Source organism: Falco naumanni, chromosome 3, assembly GCF_017639655.2.
Source record: "Falco naumanni isolate bFalNau1 chromosome 3, bFalNau1.pat, whole genome shotgun sequence".
Classification (NCBI taxonomy): Eukaryota; Metazoa; Chordata; class Aves; order Falconiformes; family Falconidae; genus Falco; species Falco naumanni.
In genome coordinates this window covers 51,155,699-51,176,499 of record NC_054056.1, presented here as the reverse complement: position 1 = coordinate 51,176,499, position 20,801 = coordinate 51,155,699, and the positions used below count along the sequence as shown (strand labels likewise).

The window sequence follows — 20,801 nt, the reverse complement described above, 5'->3', positions numbered from 1 at the left end:
ATTGCTGGCCATCCACAGAGCACAAGAATATGCAGCATCCAAAATACTGTGACCCACAAAAATTACTTAAGTTAGACTTTCAAATGACTTACAAAAGACTTAGAAGAGTTGTTACTTGCTGAAGAGTATAGTATCATGCTGCTGTCATGCAAATGTTATAAGATGGAATCACAATCTAATAGCTGAAGCTCAGATTTGATAGTGGAGAAGTTCTGATTTCTGGTGTTACTCATTAGTAAATACAATTGCACATCATTTTCTTCATAAATTACTATAATTAGAAACTCTAAGCACATATGTTTTTGGGGAGAGAGGAAGAGAAGAAATTGGGAAGATTTCTTCACTTCTGCTTGGTATGGTCAGTTGTAATACATGCAGGTCACTTGTGGCTTTGCATTTTGAAGCGTATGAGGCCAAGAATTGTGTGGCAGTTAGATTTAAGAATACAAAGCCTTACTTATGAGAGGGTCTCCTTAGCCTCTTTAAAAGGGTTAGCAGCTTACACATGAACTGCCTACAAGGGTTGTTTGTGTGGGTGTGTGGCATGATTGAAATATTTAATTGTCTTCCACGGCAGAGTAATAATAAAAATCATTCTTTTGGTTGTCTTTCATGCAAAGCCAACACTGGCTTCTCTGGATATGATGAGCAGTCAGTTCCAACCTTATGCAAGACGACCACTCCATGGTAGTCGCTACTTGTTGACAGGCTTATTGGTCTGATGGTTCAGAGGAGAGAGGGGCTGCAAGCAGAGGACTCCCCTCCCCAACCCCTGCCTCCAATGAAAGTGAGAACTTGGTTCTGTCAATGCTCAAACCTGCTGATTAGTGTTGCTTTTTTTTTTTTTAAAAAAAAAAAAAAGTTTATATCACAGAAGGCTCTGATGCCTCTCAGAGCTGTGCTGTTTCCAGTTTACCAGGTGTTCCTTTTTAATCAGGGCAGTCAATTGCCTAACAGTTTATAAAAGGCCTTAAGTGAGGAAATAATCAACACTGTCTATTACAGCAAGAATAGGATTTGCAATCAAATAGTGACACAACTAATGTCATTGAAACATTATTACACCGGTGGCTTCATATTATCAGGCTATACACCTGAAATTCGGTATGGGAGAAAATAGTGTGTTACACCATATGGCACAGGTAATGCAAAGTTATTAAGTTGCCAGTTTGCTGTAGAGGAAGCCCAGATAATAAAATGAGTGCGGACATTGTCCATCAGATTTGATTAACTCAGACATCTTACTGATGTCCTGAAGTTCACCCCCGTGATAAGCAGGTATGTAAGAAAGTTTCAGGCAAAAGTCACTGCTGAAAGACATCGGAGAACCTACCTGAAGAGGGATCTCCTGAGCTGAAGGGAAAGCTATTTTGAGCAGCCTGATAAACACAAGAAGGTTCTGGGAAACTACTCCCATTAAAACCCACGTCTAATTATAACCCCCAATTCCTTTCATTCCCACAAGGAATACTTTCTCTTCCAACTTTCAGTAGGGTCATAGGATAATTCAAGTTGGAAGGGAAATAGTGTACTAACAATTATGCTATCTCCCATAAATGCCTATTGTATGGGGTGGAGATGTTGCCCATTTACTGAGTTCTTGGTTCAGAAGTGTAAAAGAAGACAAAGTATACCCATGAAGGATATAATGCTTTCTGAATGTAGTATCATTTTATCTTGCCTCCCCTCCAGGACGTACATGGGATTTCATTGCTTCTTTACATTTCCAAGCAATCAACCAGCTTTGTTAGAGAATTTAGCACTGAAGGTCAGTTTTTACGGCTGGAAATGATCCCTGAATTGGAGTGTCAGATCCATGCTCTCAAATGACATATTTAGGGATAGCATTAAGGGCCAGTCTTTGAAGATGAAGAAAGTGCCGTCAAACTACATGGAGAAAGAAACAAGGAATATTCACTCCCTGTGGCACTGCAGAGGCCAGCCAGTATAAGACCATCCTGGAGTGTTTGTGACTTCAAACCTAAGTGGAGTCAAAATGAGCAGAGGCATGGCTGTCCTCTTTACCATTTCTCCTATCAGTTAAATATCCATCACTTCTCCATTGAAGCAACATCGTTCTTAAGAGTGTGAAAGATTCAGCTAGGGCTAGTTTCCAGGGAGTTACATTTCAAGTGAGGATAAATATTATGAATAATAAATATGTCAGGTCTCTTAGAAAGGTCTAGAAGAAAATGTGGTCATTAGAAACTGGTATGTCTTTTACTCAAGAATTTTGTTTGTTTCCAGTCTGTTACTATACTTCGAGAAGTTTGTAGAAATAGAGGTAACTTCAGTTGTCTCGGGCAGTTCACCAGTTACCAGTTAACAAAGGACTTCCTGATACAATTACTTTACAGTTCCCTAAGACCTCCAATGAATTTTTTCACAAACCTGTTGGACATATAAAAAGTTGTATTTGCTGCATTCTTATTTCACACCCCATTTCTGCTATTAGAGTAGGGTAGAGCAATTCTGCAGAATCAAGGGAGAGTGAAGGGATTTCAGTATTAAAGCAGAACTACACGCAGTGTTTAAACAGTTATGCAATTACCTCTTCATCTTCATGTGTTTTCTGCTCACTTTGCATTTGTGTCCTCTGTATGTATTCTGGCTCTTGGCTTCTTTCTGCCTGGGTTCTGGGCAGGGACGGCTCATACCCTGGGTGATATGACTCACATTGCCAGGGCTGTTGGTATCAGGTTTTTGCGTTTACCTCTTTCAAAAATGGTGGGTCCTTTGAAGTGTATTTTGAGGCTTTCTTCAGATATGTTGCTTTAGCCATTACACAAGCACATTTCTAATTATTTTGGGGCAGAATTGAAAGGTGGGATCATTATCTCCATTTACCTGTAATGCACACACTGGGTGAAGAGTTGAGGCCTATGTTACAGTTCAAGGAGGTATTGAGACAGACGTAATGGGACACTTCTGTGTAAGATTCTGCATGAAGTCCATTTCATAGAATCATAGAACTATATGTGCTGGAAGTGACCTCTAAAGGTCATCCAATCCAACCCCCCTGCAATGAGCAGGGACATCTTCAGCTAGATCAGGTTGCTCAGAGCCCCATCCAGCCTGACCTTGGATGTTTCCAGGGATGGGGCATCTACCACCTCTCTGGGCAACCTGTGCCAGTGTTTCACCACCCTCATTGTAAAAATTTCCTCCTTGTTTCTACTCTGCATCTACCTTCTTTAGTTTAAAACCATTACCCCTTGTCCTACGCTACAGGCCCTGCTAAAAGACTGTCTCCACCTTTGATGTCCAAACTAAGGGAAAAACAAAGCAGGAGAAGACAGGGTTCAGAGAAGAGGCAGAAAGGATTCAGGCATGAAGAGTTCTTCACCTGAGAAAGACTAAGATTGGCCATGTTTAGAGACAGTAAGAAAACAGAGAAATAGAATACTCAGGGGGAAAAAATCCAATTGGAAAAGGCAACCTAGATGCTTCTGCTTGGTTTTCTGTGGTGACACGAAGTTGATCAATGAAACTGAAAGTCCAAAAGCATAACAACTATAAGGTGTGCTCTGTACATCATACACTGGAAATTAGTTGTCACGTGTTGTCGTTAAGTTAGCCAATGTTCCAGAAGAATTCAAAATAGAGGTAAATAATTGAATAATGAGGAGCAAACAACTATATCTAATACCTTTAGTTGTTTTACATATTAAGCTGTGTAATGATCCATGGCCAAACCTAACTTCCTGGCAGTAGGCAATAATTTCTTCTAGCAGTTTAAGCAGCCTGCACAAAGGGAAAAAAGTATGTCTCCAAAGCTGTCTGGGAAGCTGTTCCCATTTGGGTGGGAGCCTGAAAACTCCCATTAACTCTCACTTTTAATGTCTGGTTTCTCAGTGTATGGAACATTGGTAAAATGGAAAAACTTAACATGCCTTTCAAAACACATCTGAAATACATCTGGCAGTTGGGTGTCCCTCCCCACTCATCAGCATGCACGGGGGAAGCCATGCAGAGCGAGGCGGTCAGCACATGAGCTTGAGTCACAGTAGATAAGTGTTTCTTTAGCAGCCGCCTTTGAGGAAAGGAGAGGGTGGAGGTTCTCTAGGGACAGCGTAGTGGTGCCTGCTGTGCCTAGACAAAATGCAGTTTTGTCCACGTCTTGTTGGTCTTTGTAAGTCAAAATGTTAGTACAGAGCTGGATTATGCAACATTTCTGTTAATGGATGGACTGACAGCTGACAAAGCCTGTATTTAAGTTGACTTGTTTTTTATTTCTATTGATTTATTTATTTTTAGAATTTCAATTTTATTGTCACTGAGAGTAAATAATTTGAACAGCAACTTTCACACATGCAGGTCAGATTGTTTATCTGCTACTTAATGCTGAGTGGATGAGATATTAAGTCTAGGTGATAATAGCCACAAGCTTTAAGGATGGTCTTGTGCAGACAAATGCAGCCTGGAGTATGTGGTGCAACTTCCAAAGCCATGTATTTCAACTTCTCTGATTTGCAGACTGTCTTAAAATGTCCCTGCTGGAATCACGGACTCCTGCATCAGTGAAGTTAAGTGAACTGGCTGCAGGCTTGCTTTCCTCTCTAACCTGTAATAGATGCTTTAGAAATAGGCTGTGACTCCACAGATGAGAGATTTCAGAGTCCGGCTTACAGAATTAGTGAGCTGTGAGCAATGGTAATAAGAGCAATGGGACAGGTTTGTTAGCAAAAGGGGGTGTGGGTGTTTAAACAGCAGAATGGAGTGCCTGTTTTGTTTGATGATATGCAACTTGTGACACACAAAATTGAAGGAAAGCCTGAGGAGGAAGGTGGTGGGCAGATTTCATCTCACTCAACAGCGTTCCTTATGCCAACAATTCTATACCAAAAAAAGTGATCCTGAAAGCATGTCGATGTAGAATATATTAGATATATGTCCACAATGACACTTTGGTCTGGAAAAGGTTAACCTGTCTTCAGACTGTGTTCAAAAGGTTTAAGGTTATGCATGAAACAGTGATGGTTTTCTGTGTGCATTTGATATTGAGATTATCTTAGGCTGCTGTATTATCCTAAAGCTGTTGGGGAAACTGGCGAGCACTCCAAGGATAACTTAATATATGAGCATAGGTTGGGTAATTGCCATAGGAAAAAGTTATGAGAGCAGTATGTGAAACTGACAGCTCTGCTGTGGGGAAAATGCATCATTGCAAACAGCAGAATAGTGTACATGCTAATAAAGGAGAGAATAACTGATTATAGTTGTTAGGATCAAGTAGTGAGAGGAAGCTGAGAAATCTAAGGTTAAGAACTTCTTAGTCATGAGGTCTATTTGGGCTTCAAAGGTGTCTTACAAGGAAAATGATGGGAGTGGTGCTAATTAGGATATTCAGAAATGAAGCTGATGACTCATTAATAGATGTACAAACTTGTGTCATGGTAAAAGCAGAGTAAATACTCAAAGATGTCTTGGCCTGTTCAGAAGCTTCAGCAAGGCAGAGAAAGTGAAAACTATCTTTCTGTTTTGAAGATGCTATCCATACCTCTTTAACTGTCCCAATGCCCTGTTTCAGGTTCAAATTTTTCTTAAAGCAGCAAATTCCACAGGGTGACCAATGTGAGAGGATTTTTTTTTTCCTCTGACCCTTGGGAAAAATGTCATAAAAGGAGGTAACATGAAATTGCTGTCAAAGTGAATTGCAGTATGACTTGTTGCTTGTCCTCTGCCTTGTGCTGCTCAAAGTCCCACATTTACCAAAGTATAAACATGAGTTCTTTTAAAATGTTGCAGTTACTTTGGAATTCAGATATTTGCTGAACACACATTAGCATGGGGGCGGGGGGAAAATCATCCCCAGCAGTCATTTCTTTCCTTACCACTTGCTGCTTGTGAACAGTTAAATTTGTATTGAGCCAAATAGAGATGCATTTTGAGTTTTTATGAATTTGTACTATATAACGAATAAAAAGAATGGTGTATGTTTCAAAGTACTTGCATAGTTCTGAACATTTTCGTATCTTCATTTTCTTTAGGTGGTGTCTTGACTAATACAGAACATTCTTGCAGACAGTGACAATAATTTGCATTTTTAGTGCATCTCATCAAAGGACCTATTTGTTGCTTACTCTGAGACTTTATAATGGTGATGCAGTGCACTGAAATCTTGAAAGTCAGTCAAACTAACCTTAAATCACCTTGCTATTGAGGTAGGGAATATGGTTCACATTTTCTTCTTTAGTAAGTCTGTACCATCCCAATGGGAGTGTCTCTTAAGAGTTAGTTCCTGGATTGAAAGCATTAGCAGTTCATTTCAACCTACTGCCAGGTAATGAGGGTGGTATTCTTCTCTTCTTTAGTCCAGCCTGCACCAGCATCTTAGCTACTGGGTATGCTTTTTCTGTCTTCACTAATGTCTGTATTTGACAGACCTTTCCAATTTTTTGATGTGATTTCAGCTTCCAAACAATTTGCCGAAGAAGTCTTGAAAGCACACAATGACTACAGGAAGAAACATGGAGTTCCCCCTTTAAAACTCTGCAAGAAGTTAAACAGAGGAGCCCAACAGTGAGTTCAGTCTTTCTTTTCTCTAATGACATTTGTGACACTTTTATCTGTTAGGTTTGACTGTGCATACTGAAAAAAAATATTTGTCTTTTGATGTGCTGATATTCGGTGAAGACTTACTGGGTGAGAAGTGAGGGACTTGACTCTTTCAGTTTCCCTACCCAGCTCTTTTGTCCCTTCTTTCTCCATCGTATAGCACCGGCTGGTCACATGGACACTTCTGTGGTCACAACTATATAAATCTTTCTTGCATCCTTTTCCAGACATGGGCTGCATCTGTCTGCACTGGTATGTCTCCACTGCAGAGGGTAGTTGCCTAAAACGTGCTTCATCATCACCTCTGTCACATGAACTGCCATCTGCAGGAGAATATCCACTGCTGCTGAAATAGTGAGAATCTAACTCTTTCATGGTAGGGAGTGATGTCTGGTCTAAGATCAACGGAATCAGAAGGAAGTAATTTCAGATCAAATTGCCTATTTCCCTGCCCCCAAAAGCAAAATCAGTATATGTTGTTCTCTAGTCTGTCAGGAAGGACAGATCTTACCTCTTCTCCAGTGCTGTAGGCTGCACAACTTCTTGTCAGTCTAACGCACAGTAGATACATCTTTTTGCTGTCTGACTTAAGTCTTCCATACAGAAATCTGAGTCCAATTCCACTTGTCCTTTTTGCTGTAGATACAACCACCAGATTATTTCCTTTCCTTTTACAGCAATCTTTTCAAAGTAGATTTGAAAATCTTCATTTTTTTCAGGCTGATTCTCACAGTACAAAGGAGATACCTGAAGGAGTAAATGGTGATTAAACTATTCAGAAAATAGATGTCTTTCCATAATAGCTAAATAATGGCCCGTTTGATCCCTGCAGACATGAGATCTCATCTCCCATTAGGCTTTCTTCCATAACCTCTTCATGCCAGCTGGCTGGGAGCCAGAGAGACTGCAGCCTCTCCAGAAACCGACTTACTGTCCCATCCCAGCATGGTGCAGCACTGTCACAGAGATGCACCAGCTCCTGCACTCCTAGACCACAGATGTCTGCCAGGTGTTGTGCTGTACCACGAGCCATGAATGTGATATATGGACATGCCCTCTGGCAGCAAACAAATCTCATTCTGTCTTGATTTTTTCACATTTTTTTTTCTTGAGTCATCATGATAACTGGATGTAGTGTTTCTAAGAGATGGAATGCCAATGACTCATCCACATACCTTTGTAATCTGCTGGGGTTTTCCTTCTGTTCTTCAAAGGATTGGTTTGTTTCTCTTTTACATGATGCCTTACAACAAGGAAGAGATGCCATTGACTTGTCAATAACACTTGTGTCTCCAAAGTGCTATAGCTGGTTTGAACAAGTCAACATGTATGAATAGTTCAGATTATTCTGCAAATATGCATTGCTCCACATTTATCTCTAAGTGTGCTGTTGCCTCTGCTGGGTATTTTTAGATCCCTCTGGAATTCCTCACAGTCCTCTCTGGTCTCAGCTGACTTTCCCCATCATGATGAATAACAATAGGAAACCTTTGGTTGTGGTCTGTAACTGAACTTGTAAGAATTAAGACAAATGTTCAGAGACTGGTGAAACTGGTTGATAGCAAGAACCAGAAATGGATTGATCTGAATAAAATATATGCAATATAAGAAATCTCATATTTGCCAAGACAAATTTTGTATAATCTTAAATTCAAAGAACTTCACCCTTACAACACTACCTTCAGGTGTATCTGATATCTTCGTTGGTATATATTTAGCATACCTCTGGGTACTTCCCTGTGCTTCTCTATCTGTGTTGAAAATGGTCTGTTTCCTAGTATTTTCAGTTCCAATAATTGTGACAAGTTAGATGAACTGATTATTGGATCCCTGCTTTAACATGAGTCACCCTCAGCAGGTGTCTGTTTATCTCTGACTGTAATGAAGCATAGGGTGATGATCTCAGATGAAAATCCCATGCTTTCAACTGCCTGAGCTAGAGTGAATTAATCACCCTTTGTCCCAAGTCTTTGGCAACTTTGTCCATGTGTGGTGTGTACTTTGTTCCAGTCTTGCCTCTTGCTTGGGATGTAGGAATGCTTGAAGAGAAAAATTACAAGACTGTAGTGATATATGGCATGAAGGAACATCTAGAGAACCTCTAGTCCAGGGTCTAGCAGACTAACAAGTTTTCATGTATTCTAAACTAATGGAGGCAGCTAAATACTTTGTTTTGGTGGGAGGATTAGGACAGAAGGAAATGAGAACCTAATGGCTAAAATGCTAACTTGGGCCAAAATGTTCAGCTGGACAATTTCCTAACTCTGGCAGATGCCAGTAATTAATGATTAGGGAAGAAGTAGCAGGACAAAACAAATATGGTGGTCCTTCCACCATTATCTTCTGGAAATTACAGATTTCTCCTGGAAATTACAGTTTTCCTAAGTAGTAGGTTGTATCCTCTTTGTTGTTGGTTTTGGGTTTTTTTTTAATAAGCCCTAAAGATTACACACACACACACATCGTAAATTTGTCTAGCTCTTTTTCAAACTCACATGTGCTTTGGTGTCTGCACCATCCTTCAGTGATGACTTCTGCACCACAGTGTGGAAAAGTGCTTTGTCTTACTTGATTTTTAAATCTATGACCTGATGATTCTATGTGTTGCCTCCTATTCCTTGTGCTATGAGAAATAACAAATGGTCTTTCCAATTTCATTGTCTTGGTACTGAAGCCTTTCCAATATTGAATAAAGAGAACAGTTGTTTTACACATGATGTTCTTCTTAACCCTATTGTCATAAGATAATAAAATACAGCCCACACTCTCACACATGTCAGCTTCTATAGAAACAGGGCTGCTTATCCCTATGTTGGTGCACACAGTTGTTGCCTCAGATTCTCTGTGTGGTCCTATCCTCTTCTGTACTGTTGCTTGGCACATTGCTCTTGTTTGGCATTTGGCTTGTTTTCATTTCTAAATGTAGGGGTTTTTACACTTGCTTTCAACCCCCACTTCAGTCTTTCTTCCATCTCACTGAGAATATTTAAGTTACTCCCATGAGGGACCTAGAAATGTCAGGAGGTGACACCTGTAGCAATTGCTGCAGGTACTTCCCTTTCCACCAGCAGCTGCAGCTAAGTGTGGCCAGTGGATTTCCAGGTGCTAGGCAGGACATAGTGGTGGAAAATATGCCCTTTGATTTCTTCTAAGCCCTTCTCAGCAGTAACACAGATGCTCATGGAAGACAGGGAAAATAGCCTCCAGGTTAGCGTAAATCCTGAATCTTTGTAAGCTTAAAGCATCCCTGGCTTAAGGGCGTTGCACCTGAGTAACTTGACTTAAACCATCATCTCACAGCAAAATTCCTTGCTTGCATCTCCTCCTCTTCCTCCTGCTCCTCCTTCTCTCTGCTCGTGGTGGCTGTGGTCCATGGCTCAATGTGTGGATTCCTTTGCTAGGTATGCAGAAGAACTGGCTACCACGAGGGTCCTTAAACACAGTTCCGAATCTGCTAATGGAAAATATGGAGAAAACCTAGCATGGGCATCCTATGACCAAACAGGTAAGCGTTCTTCTCTTGCTGTCTCACAGACACTGGATAAATCGCTTGCCTTGTGTACTTTGGGCTCAGAGCATCTGGTTGCAAGAGTACTTCTCCAAAAATGCATCTGCCACAGCCCAGCCCAGGCTCCCAGGGTACAGGATGATGGTTTGCAGTCACCTACATGTACTGAGAGCAAGAAGCACATGTAGGCACAGAGGGGCTAAGGGACTGTGGTAGTGTCCTGTGTCCCTTTGGAGGTGGGACTTGGCAGCTAGGCTGCTTCATATGTCCCTGCTGTGGAGCCGTCTTGAATGTTACTTGTACATCCATGGAAGGAGAGAAGGAAGCCGTCAACCCCCCGAACTTCACCTTTATTCTTAGTTTGTCCAGCTGAAGAGAAGGCTGACCACAGGCCAGCTATGGTGAGGAAAGTGGAAAAATGGCCATTGCATGCTACACAGCAGTTCAGTGGTGGGGGCAAAACCAGAAGGTGGACACCAATGTGGCAGAGGCTAATTAATGTGTTAGCCATCTAGCCACTTCTTCACTGTCAGCAAACAGTCTCTGAGCCCTTTTCATGCCTTCATTTTTGAAGACAAAAATACTCCATATATTTTCTGATTGTAAATGTAACATGTAATTGGCAGCCTTTGGTTTGGGTGCTGGAGGAGCTGAATTTTGGCCAGGCTGACAGCCTGCAGGGAGTCCTCAACTGGAGCCATGTTCAGCAGGTTCTTCCCTCCTGCCTTCTGCAGTGGGCAGGGCTCATGCCTTAGCCTGCTGAGACAGCAGGTGGGATGTATTAAAAGTGACCACTTGCTTTCTTTATTCCCATCTACCCCTGGAATTTCCAGCACAGCCTCAGGGAGACAGAAGCTCATTTCTACAGGCTGGAGGCCCTGTTGGAAGGACCTGGAAATTTTAGTAAGTGAGTTTTAGACCCAGGGATGCTGCTCGGTTCCTCTGCAAGTGCTAACTCTATTTCTCAGTAGGTACTTTTTCATGCTGAAAAAGAAACCCAGAGTGGAAAAATACAATTTGATCTACTCATATTTGGCATTCTGTCCATTGCAAGAGTCTGAGGCAAGGGTTCAGAGCAGCATGGGAAAACCCAGATGTATGGCAAAGTTTGCATAGCAGCTATGACTCACTGAGCTTACTTCTTCCTTCTTGTTTGTGTTAATGGCCTGTGCTCCTTTCCCTGTAAAGTCACAGAGTTCCCACTTAGGGAGCTGGAAACAAAACACATGAATTTTTCCCTAAATTATATAATGCCTGTCTCTTTCTGGATCCCATTTGTTTTCTTCAGTGCATGGTTTCCATACATAACTTTCCAGTTTTAAGCAATTCTTTTGTTATTTTTTTATCCACAGGATTGAATGTCTTGCTGAGAAAATTAAGCTACATCCTCTTCTGTTCTGTAAAACACTTCTACATTTCCTATGTAGCAGGATCATTCAAAGTACCGGAATGAGAAAACTAGTTCTTCAAAGAAAGTTATTCTCTGGTCTGGGTTTAGTCTTCATCTCTGTGGAGCTGGTTCATTCTTCCTCTTCTTCTCATATAGCTCCCTTTGGATAGTTAATTTGTACCCTGCTCAATGAGGCTGAAATTTGTATTAAGGCATCCATTCAAGGGCTTAACAAAGGCAGGCAGTATCTTCTGGTTTCTTTCCCAGATAAAGCAAAACTCAATAAACCTCTAGCATACTCTGTATTATCTCTAAAAGTGATGCTGTTGTTTATTTTGGCTCTTACTGAGTTCTGTAATAATGCCAGAAGGTGATTTCTTGTTTCAGAGAAGATTTAAGCTTTCACCTATAAAAGCCTTCTAGTTTGACTCCTCTCCTTGTACAAGAATACCTTGAATTGTATTCAGGATTTTGGAGTTACATAGCCTAAAGCTGTTGCTGGAAATACATTTATTCCTGTAATCCAAGAAAGAGTTGACAGCTGTTTCCTCCTTGCAGTCCTGTAGGAACTGCTCCATGGCAGCCTCCTTTTTGTGTTCAAATAAGTGAGCTGTCATCTGCCACTAATGAAGAGACCGCAGCCTGTCTTGGCAGCTGTGGTATGTCAGGCTTCTCAGGATGTCTCATCTGATTTCTCATGTGTCGAGAGGCTGAAGGCAAGCACTGGATGACTAAATTCTGGTTGGGATGGATGGTGTGGTCGTGAAGAATGTGCTGTGTTGCCTGTGAAAACACTGCAGTTTATGAACTCTCTTAGAGAGTTTGTAAGAGAAAATCACTGTATGTTATCACCCAAATCTGTTATGGGATGAACATGGGTCTGCCTACAAATGGGGTCTAGTGGCCAGAGCAGCACAGACACCCTCTGCCCCAGCCCCGGAGGAGCATATTCTGACTGAGAGCCTGCCTTGATGCATCTCTTGCTGTCATAACACCAGGCTTATATAGTACTGTTAAATAAAGTAAAATAAAATAAGGACCTATATGAAGAATGCTGGAAGCAGAGGAAAAGTACTGAGACCTGTTCATGCGCAGTGGCCCCTTATTATCTCTCTGTCCTTCAGAGTGGTATCAGCAGAACTTTACACCAGGACTTTTAGTCCTCCGTATGGACTGACCTCACATGGTCAATCCTCTGGCCATATGAGGCGGCTTGAGGCACAGTCAATATGGCCACGTAACTAGCTCATAGGTTAGGTAAATAAAATCAAACCACTATGCTGATTCTGGACCTAGTCTTGGGCAGAACTACACTTGGACACTAATTCAAGGACTGTTGCACCAAGTTTTTATGCACTGCAGATGTCTCCAGAGAGTCACGGCACTGATGAAACTCATTAGACCAAGATTCAGCCTGTTCTGAAACAAACATCCAGTAAGTCTAACCGAGCAGGTCATCAATCAGCTATGGCTAGGAGAAGGGTGGAGTCAAACTATGCTTCCGTGGAGAAAGTGTCTCAACTATGAATGTGGTTTACAGCAATGCAAACGGGAAGGATATTTCAAAAAAAAACCCCAGCACTATACTAATTGGTTCTGCAAGTGGAACAACAGAAGAGAAGCTGCAGCGCTGACTGTGGGACAGACCTTCATGCTTTTTGATAGAAGTAAAGTTCCAACATTTCTGCTGTTATTGGGAATGAGAGGTGGGAGTGAGATGTCTTTTCCATGTTCTTTCCTTCTGATTGAAAAGCATTTTGAACAGCAACCAGCCCCTGTTCTGGGGGAGCTTTGCAGGGACTGGGAGCTGCTTTCAATGAAACATCAAAATGCAAGGGAAATGGACACTAAATATAACTGCATCACTTATTCCATAATAATCTGAAATGGAAATACTGTGGTCGGTCCTGTGAACCAGAAAGCCTGAGGATGCAAATTCCTGCTAAAGCAGGTAGGCTCCGTGCTCTGCTGACTCCTCTGCTGTTCTCTCTCTGGAAGCCCAGGGGTCACTGGGCTCAAAACAGTTTTTCCCTAGTCCCCTGTATATAAGCTGTTACTTTTGGCACTGGTTTGGCTTGTGTCCCACGACTGTATTGTTTTAAGCTCCCCAAGGGGCAAAGAATCAGAAGAGAAGTATTTCAGAGGAGAGTGTTTAATCGCTAGGTACCTGTCTGTCTTCTCACGTGGTAATAACCCCCCCCCCACCTCCTGTGAGGTGCATATGACAGATATAATTCATTCCCTTCACTTCCAGGACACTTCTTTAACATGATTTCAAGTAAGAGTCTGTCAAATGTTGCCTAGTCCTTTGGTCACCTTCTCTTTTGCCGGGAACAAGTTAGTCTTTAATTTCTCACATCCTGTGATGCAATGACTCTTTTAATACAAGAAGGATGACAGCAATGCCATATAATAATAAACTGATCCTGTGCAAGAAAAATGGAACATAGCTATCAGCTTCTAGGCTTCCACTGCCTGGCTGCAGTAAGTTGCAAGCTTTCATCTACAAAGTCTGGGAATTAACACATGACAGATTGTGCTGCCCAACTATACTCATTGTCTTTCATGTACACGATTGAGGTATTCTTACCTGATGCTATTGATGTCTCCCTTGAATTAAAGAGTTGCCAAATTTTCACGATTGTATTCTTTAAATTTTAAAAAAAATAATTATGAAGAGATACTGTGTTTGTCAAAACTTCCATGTGTCCTGCAATATTTCCATTATGGAGATTTAAAGTTCTTGTCACATGCAGCATAGGTACACTTCTTAGAGCTACAGTAAGCAGTGGGGATGACTTTCTCTTGAGCTGCTCTTTATACTATATCACACTGATATGTTAACAGAGGGAATGAAGCACTGGTAGCAGTGGGAGTGCAGTCCTACATATGTAAAAACACTACTTACATAGTTTAGTAACTTAAGCACTTATACACATAAAATACATGTTCTTCATAAGGCCTGATATGTCTGCAGTCACATTCTGTACTTCTGTTCCACTCAGCTTACCACAAAACACATCTAAACTCTTTATAGTTTTGAAGTCTAGGAGGGGACAGGATGATCTTCTTGTTTTGCTTGGATTTTTTTACTATGTATGTTTTCCTCTTGTATTGCATGAAGATTGGTCTTTGCACTTTTCTCAGTCTTCATTTTTGCTTTAGTGTGAGTAACAAATGAACAGATATTTACGTTACAGACTTCAGCCATAAAACAGGTCTACACGTGTCACAGCACAAGCAAAACTAGCAGGCTGCAACAAGGCTTTACCATGGGTCAGATTCTACTGTCCCTGCTGTTTCTCCATCCTTCAGAGGCCAGACCACCCTATTCCATGTCTCTGCTACATCTAGGGTCTCCCTTCTCCAGACCCCCTCCCACATCTAACCTCCCTCCTCCCATGCTCCTCAGTGCTATTTAACCACTTTGCAGGAACAAGCTACAGCTGCACATTGTCCATGTCAATCAACCCACTGCCTACGTAGCAAGGCCACAGCTGTGTATCATCAATGTTCATCAACTCACTGCCTTCATTCCTCTACATACATGGTTTGTTGTTTGGCTTAGGGACAGTAGGGAAAGAAGGAACCTATTTTTATTCTGGAATCATTTACTCTGGGAAGCAAGAGAGGTTTTGCTGCCTTTTTATGTAGAAAATGTGAATTGATTCTGCTAAGAGAGCACTATTCGTAACAAGCAGCACGGCACAGGTAAGTTCATACTACTTTCAGTTCACAAACCTCTCAAGAGATGGCTCTGACAGCCAGGCTAACAACGCCATCCTTTTAGCAGACTGCACTCATAAGAAGGTGAAGTTTAAAGATGTTAACACCATTAAACAGTGCGAGTTTAAGACTTTTTGCTGCAAAATAGCAAAACATGAGTCATTGCTGTTCTGCAGCCAACAGTTCACCAGGGACCAGCATTCTTCATGACGGTAGGCCTAAGAGTGTTGGCAGCTTGCTATGAAATCAACCGGCCTTGCGTTATACCTCCTGGAATGCTAAGCAGAAATTTCATTATTGATGTAGCTCAAGGAAAAACCTGCCTCCTTCCCCCCTGCCTGTGTTTGACACAAGAATTTCCTAACAACCAGTAATGGAAAAGAAGTAACATTTGACTTTTGAGTGCACAGGATCTGCAAGTTCTGGTTTGAGCTCCTGCCCTCTGAGTACCTGTTCCATGGGACCCGCTGCAGATTAGCAGAATCTGCTCCTTTCTATCAGGTTCTGTAATTGCTCAACAGAAAATGAGTAAGAATTATTTCTTTGGCAAATATCAACCTTAAAGACCCACAGCCATGTAGTGCTACATCACTGGCCATAGTCACAGTCCTTATACAGCCGTGGTCAGTGAAAGCCTTTGATGAGACAGTGCTGGATGCAAGGACTTCCACACAGCAGCTGCTCCTAGGCATGTGTATTTGAGGTATCTGTAGTACCCTGAGTTAAGAGTGCCTCAAAGTGGACATTCACAGTGACTGTAGTGCTTAGTAAGAACCCCTAAAAATGAATGCACTTAGAAATTTGGAGTATTAAATGCTGATGAGAACACAGAAAACTAGAGGATGTCAGAAGGGTCATTTTTCTTTGGTTTGCCTGGAGCTGTAAGAGGATATATTCATACACCTGCGTCCACAGGTGGGAGGCCTCCCTGGAGAAAAGACCCCTGTGCCCTTTTGCTCAGAAAATCTGGCAAGGCTCACTTCAGTCTTTTCAAACATGTTCCAAGAGGGAGGATCTCGTGAAAGCTGTTTGTAGAAGCCTAATGACAGGAGCACTCATCCAAGATGAAGGAGATGTGCCTTCATTATATTCCAGGCTGAAAGAAAGTTACAGAAGGTTCTGGGCAGAACAAAATGTAAACTCAATGTCTTAAATTGCCAGATGGTTTCTTTGAGGACATTTATTTGAGGGCTAAAGGGGTATCTGCCCCATCTCAATTCAAATGCTGTGCCACACATCTCTCTTGTCTGAAGATTTTCCTAACTTCAGCCTTGTTAAGATCTAACAGTAGAGAATTGGTGGATGGTCCTGTTTCCTGATCTGTTGGTGGTAGTATAGTAGTCTTCACCAGCTCTGACCTAATAGGTGAGCACCTTACTGCAGAGATCTTCCTTGAACAGGATGAATTCGACATGGTTCTACAGGTGTTTTGTGTGTTGCCTGCCCAGGCTTTGAGGCAGGCTGTGCCAGCCACATGGTCCTGGCACTCCAGTGGATAAACTGATGGACAGTGCTTGTGTCAGGCAGAACTCAAGTCACTGATGGCACTGATGGCATGAGATGCTTAACAAAAAGTATTGAACAAATTAGTAGCTTAGTAAATTAGGAAAAGTGACTGGAAAGCTGCCTGGGGGAAAGGACCCAGGGGTAGGGGTAGACAGCCGGCTGAACACGAGCCAGCAGTGTGCCCAGGGGGCCAAGAAGGCCAACAGCATCCTGGCTTGTATCCCCCCCAGTGTGGCCAGCAGGAGAAGGGCAGCGATCGTCCCCTTGTACTGGGCACTGGTGAGGCCCCACCTCGAATCCCGTGTTCAGTTCTGGGCCCCTCACTGCAAGGGGGACACTGGGGTGCTGGAGCGTGTCCAGAGAAGGGCAGCGAAGCTGGTGAAGGGTCTGGAGCACAAGTCTGATGAGGAGCGGCTGGGGGAACTGGGGTCGCTTAGTTTGGAGGAGACTCAGGGGAGACCTTATTGCTCTCTACAACTACCTGAAAGGAGGGTGTAGGTAGGTGGGGGTTCAGTCTCTTCTCCCAGTAACAAGCGACAGGACAAGAGGAAATAGCCTCCAGTTGTGCAGAGGAGGTTTAGATTGGAAATTAGGAAAAATTTCTTCACTGAAAGGGTTGTCAGGCATTGGAAGAGGCTGCCCAGGAAAGTGGTTGAGTCACCATCCCTGGAGGTATTTAAAAAGACATGTAGATGCGGTGCTTAGGGACATGGTTTAGTGGTGGACTTGGCAGTGCTAGGCTAATGGTTGGACTCAATGATCTTAAAGGTCTCTTCCAACCTTTCCTTCTATGAGTCCGTAATAACTGAGTAGCAACAGCTATTGAAAAACAATTAAAGTTGGTAAGATACATGTACTACCATGTTACCTACATTTCAAAACCTCTTTAAATTATAGAGACTTTCTAAGTATTTCTAGAAGTCCTTGCCAGCTATTAACAGAGGTTCTTGCTGGCTGGGCTGTAAGGGAGCTACACTTCTGTGTTTATGTCATGATTCCACAGCAGATTTCTTTTTTTTTTTTCAGGGAAGGATGTGGCTGACAGATGGTACAGTGAAATAAAAAATTATAGCTTTCAAAACCCAGGGTTTTCTTCTGGGACAGGTAAGTTCAGACCAGGCACTGTCTTTTCAAAAATGCAGCTTTTACTTTAAAAAATTGGATAGCCAACTTGTTTGATATTTTTAAGAGATCTACCTATTTTTCTTAGGGGAAAAACATTAGATTTTCCCCAAAGTTTTATGTTAGAAACTGACAGAAGGGTAAAAGGCAACTGAGAAATGAGGAAGTAAGCAAAAGTTGTGGGGTTCTTTAATAGTGCATTTTTCCTCCAACTCCAAAGTTTTTGAAAGGCAACTTATTTTTAAGCAAATTAATTTGTAGAAAATATAAACTGGAATCATATAAGTATTTATTAAATGTATTATGCTGGTGTTTACATTGATGTGAATTTTACCAAATTATATTACTCCAATCACACAGATGACTTCAGATATAATTTGGAGACGAGGAACAGGCCAGTGACTGCATATTGACACGCTGGTGTTGGATGAACATAGAACATTTTTCCTTGAACGATGGTCAAGCAAGAGATATGCCTGAGCTTGTTTCAGATGAAGAAAATAATGTCTTTCTTCGATGGGATTTTTCTATGCATAGAGGGAACAACTGGCAGAGCAGAACAATGCAGAGTGGACTATTACAGCTAGGCAGAAGCCTCAAAAAATGTTATTGTGAACAGTTGCACATGCAGACACATGGGGGAGCATGAGATGGCTAAAGCAAATGTCTAACAGTCACTGGCAGAACTGCTATTCATATTGCAGGGAGTAAGGACCGTGATGTGATGTCTTTGTCAAATTTTATCAGATACTCATCAAACTATCTCTTTCATGATTCTCCTACTAGGTATTCTCATTTTGCATATATGACATGGAAATGGGAATAATAGTGTAGACCCAGATCAGATAAGGCTTTTTCAAGATAAAATCCTTTATGTAGGGTCTTTTTCATGTCCTTAGCTTGTTCTCCTGTTAAGAGAAAGGAACAGTATTGTATTGTTCTTTCTTTCCCCGCCTCTCATGTGCTAAAGGGAATGTTATAGATTTAGTACCTAAAATGAATGCAAATATTTCTTCCTCTTTCTTCAGGTCACTTCACAGCAATGGTTTGGAAGAATACAAAAAAGATGGGAGTTGGAAAAGCATCTGCTAGTGATGGCTCAACGTTTGTGGTGGCTAGATATGATCCCGCTGGAAATGTAGTAAATCCAGGCTATTATGAAGAAAATGTCCTTCCTCCAAGAAAATAACTTTCTTTTTTTTTTAAGGTAGTCCTATGGCTTAATGACAAGTGAACCTGGATTTGGACTTAACAGTGTTTGAAATGAAACAAGATTCAATGAAATTTCCTGTTTGATACTGCTGTTCACTTCTCATTACAGAGGAAGCAATTACATGTTGCTTGAGTCAATCTGCACATTAGGTCCCTGTTGTTTCTGAGGGGGCTTCAGTTTATTTGAGGATGAAGTCTATGCAGCACTTCCGAAGGTTAAAATCTGTAACTTTTTTTTTAATAGTTTGCATGAACTCTGTGTCAGCATGTGAGTAAGCACATGTTGGATGTCTTTCTTTTTAAACAAGTACATTTATAGCTTTCTGTAAACTGAAGATACCAGCTTGTAAGTACATCATGTAGTCCCAGTTTTCCAGTATTTTCTAATAACTGTAACTTCTTTGCTCTATCTATACCTCCTGCTACTCTGGAGCCTTCTCTCTGCACATGGAATATATGCAAAACTTCCCACATGAAAGGTACACATATAAAATGTAGTGGAATTCAGACCTACATGGTTTTATTAAAAGGATCTCACAGAACACTAAAACATGGCTGGCAAAATTCTGTCTATAAAGCAAACCATAATGCATGCATGACCTGAAAGCTACTAAAATTGTTTAAATCCTAGCGTTACATTTCAGGTGCTAATACTTAAAATCTATTTGAGATGAGTGTATGTCAAGTTCAAACCCAATCTTACAGTTTACAGTATGTACATCGTCTTATAATCAAATGGTTTACTTCTGTTACAAGAAAGTAAGATACTACTTTTTCTCTTAGATATTTTCACACAAAAAAGTTACTTTGATAAAGCATGCTGGATTTTGTTTCTCAACTTATTTTTATTTCCTAAGGAATATCTTCAGGTGTCATGCTATACAGACAATAACATCCCCAAATCATCTCTTGTCTCCTTTAATAATGTCACAGTAAGAGGTATTCACATGGTCATAATTAAAAGACGTTTACTCTTTGTTCGTAACATTCAATAGTAAAAATACTTCACATGCTGGATTGATGCCTTGAAAAACTTCAGACTGAATTTCCTTAAAAGCAAGCAAGCAAAAATTCAAAAGACACTTTCTTCTCTTGTGAATTGGGCCATTTTGGCCAGGTTCATATGCTGTGCTTCCATTTGGGGTTTTCTTTTCTTTGTAAATGTTTCTTTTGACTTCTGCTGAGATTCAATATGCCAGAATTTGGTTCATGAAGAGTGCCATTACAGAAATACTTCTTTTTGTTTACACAGTTGTAATAAACTGCACTGTTATGGCTTGATTATATGTCACTGTGATGCTGTATGTTACAATCTTCTTGCTGTAACCAAGAATTTAACACATATAATCAACATCTGAAAATTAAATATTTTTGAATATGAATTACTCAAGTCTGCTGTTACTTGAGTCTTTGTGGAATAATCTCCAAATTTCATTTCCAGGACATTAATACAGGACATTATTACTTTTGCAGCATGGAGCAAATAAAAGCAGCAAGTACTCTAATCCAGGAAAGAAAGAAGAGACCTTCTAAGAAAGGATAAATCGCACAGCAAGTCATGCATCATCCCTTTATGCAAAGATTGAGCTAACACTTGAAGCTGAAGATGAAGAGGCGTACCTCTTTCTGTCTTGAACTCCTGCTTTGTATGTTATTTCTGCTGCTCCCTCTCTCAGTGTTCTTAGTAAGGAATACCCACTCAACTCCCACTCAGATGTGTGTGTTTCAGTAACTGCAGTCTTGGGGCCTTCCTCTCTTCAGCCTTCAGCTGACAAATGT

At 41.2% G+C, this 20,801-nt stretch overlaps 1 protein-coding gene across 1 annotated transcript in view; it reads left to right on the top strand.

Annotated features, from left to right (window-relative positions):
• GLIPR2 (GLI pathogenesis related 2) overlaps positions 1-20,404 on the top strand; it is a 28,430-nt gene extending 8,026 nt beyond the window's left edge. Inside the window, exons 2-5 of the mRNA XM_040587489.1 lie at positions 6,414-6,522; positions 9,960-10,063; positions 17,715-17,792; positions 18,839-20,404. Coding sequence (XP_040443423.1) covers positions 6,414-6,522; positions 9,960-10,063; positions 17,715-17,792; positions 18,839-18,999 — 452 coding nt within the window. The 3' untranslated portion in view covers positions 19,000-20,404. The remainder of the gene's footprint in view (positions 1-6,413; positions 6,523-9,959; positions 10,064-17,714; positions 17,793-18,838) is intronic.
• Positions 20,405-20,801: the final 397 nt, after the last annotated feature.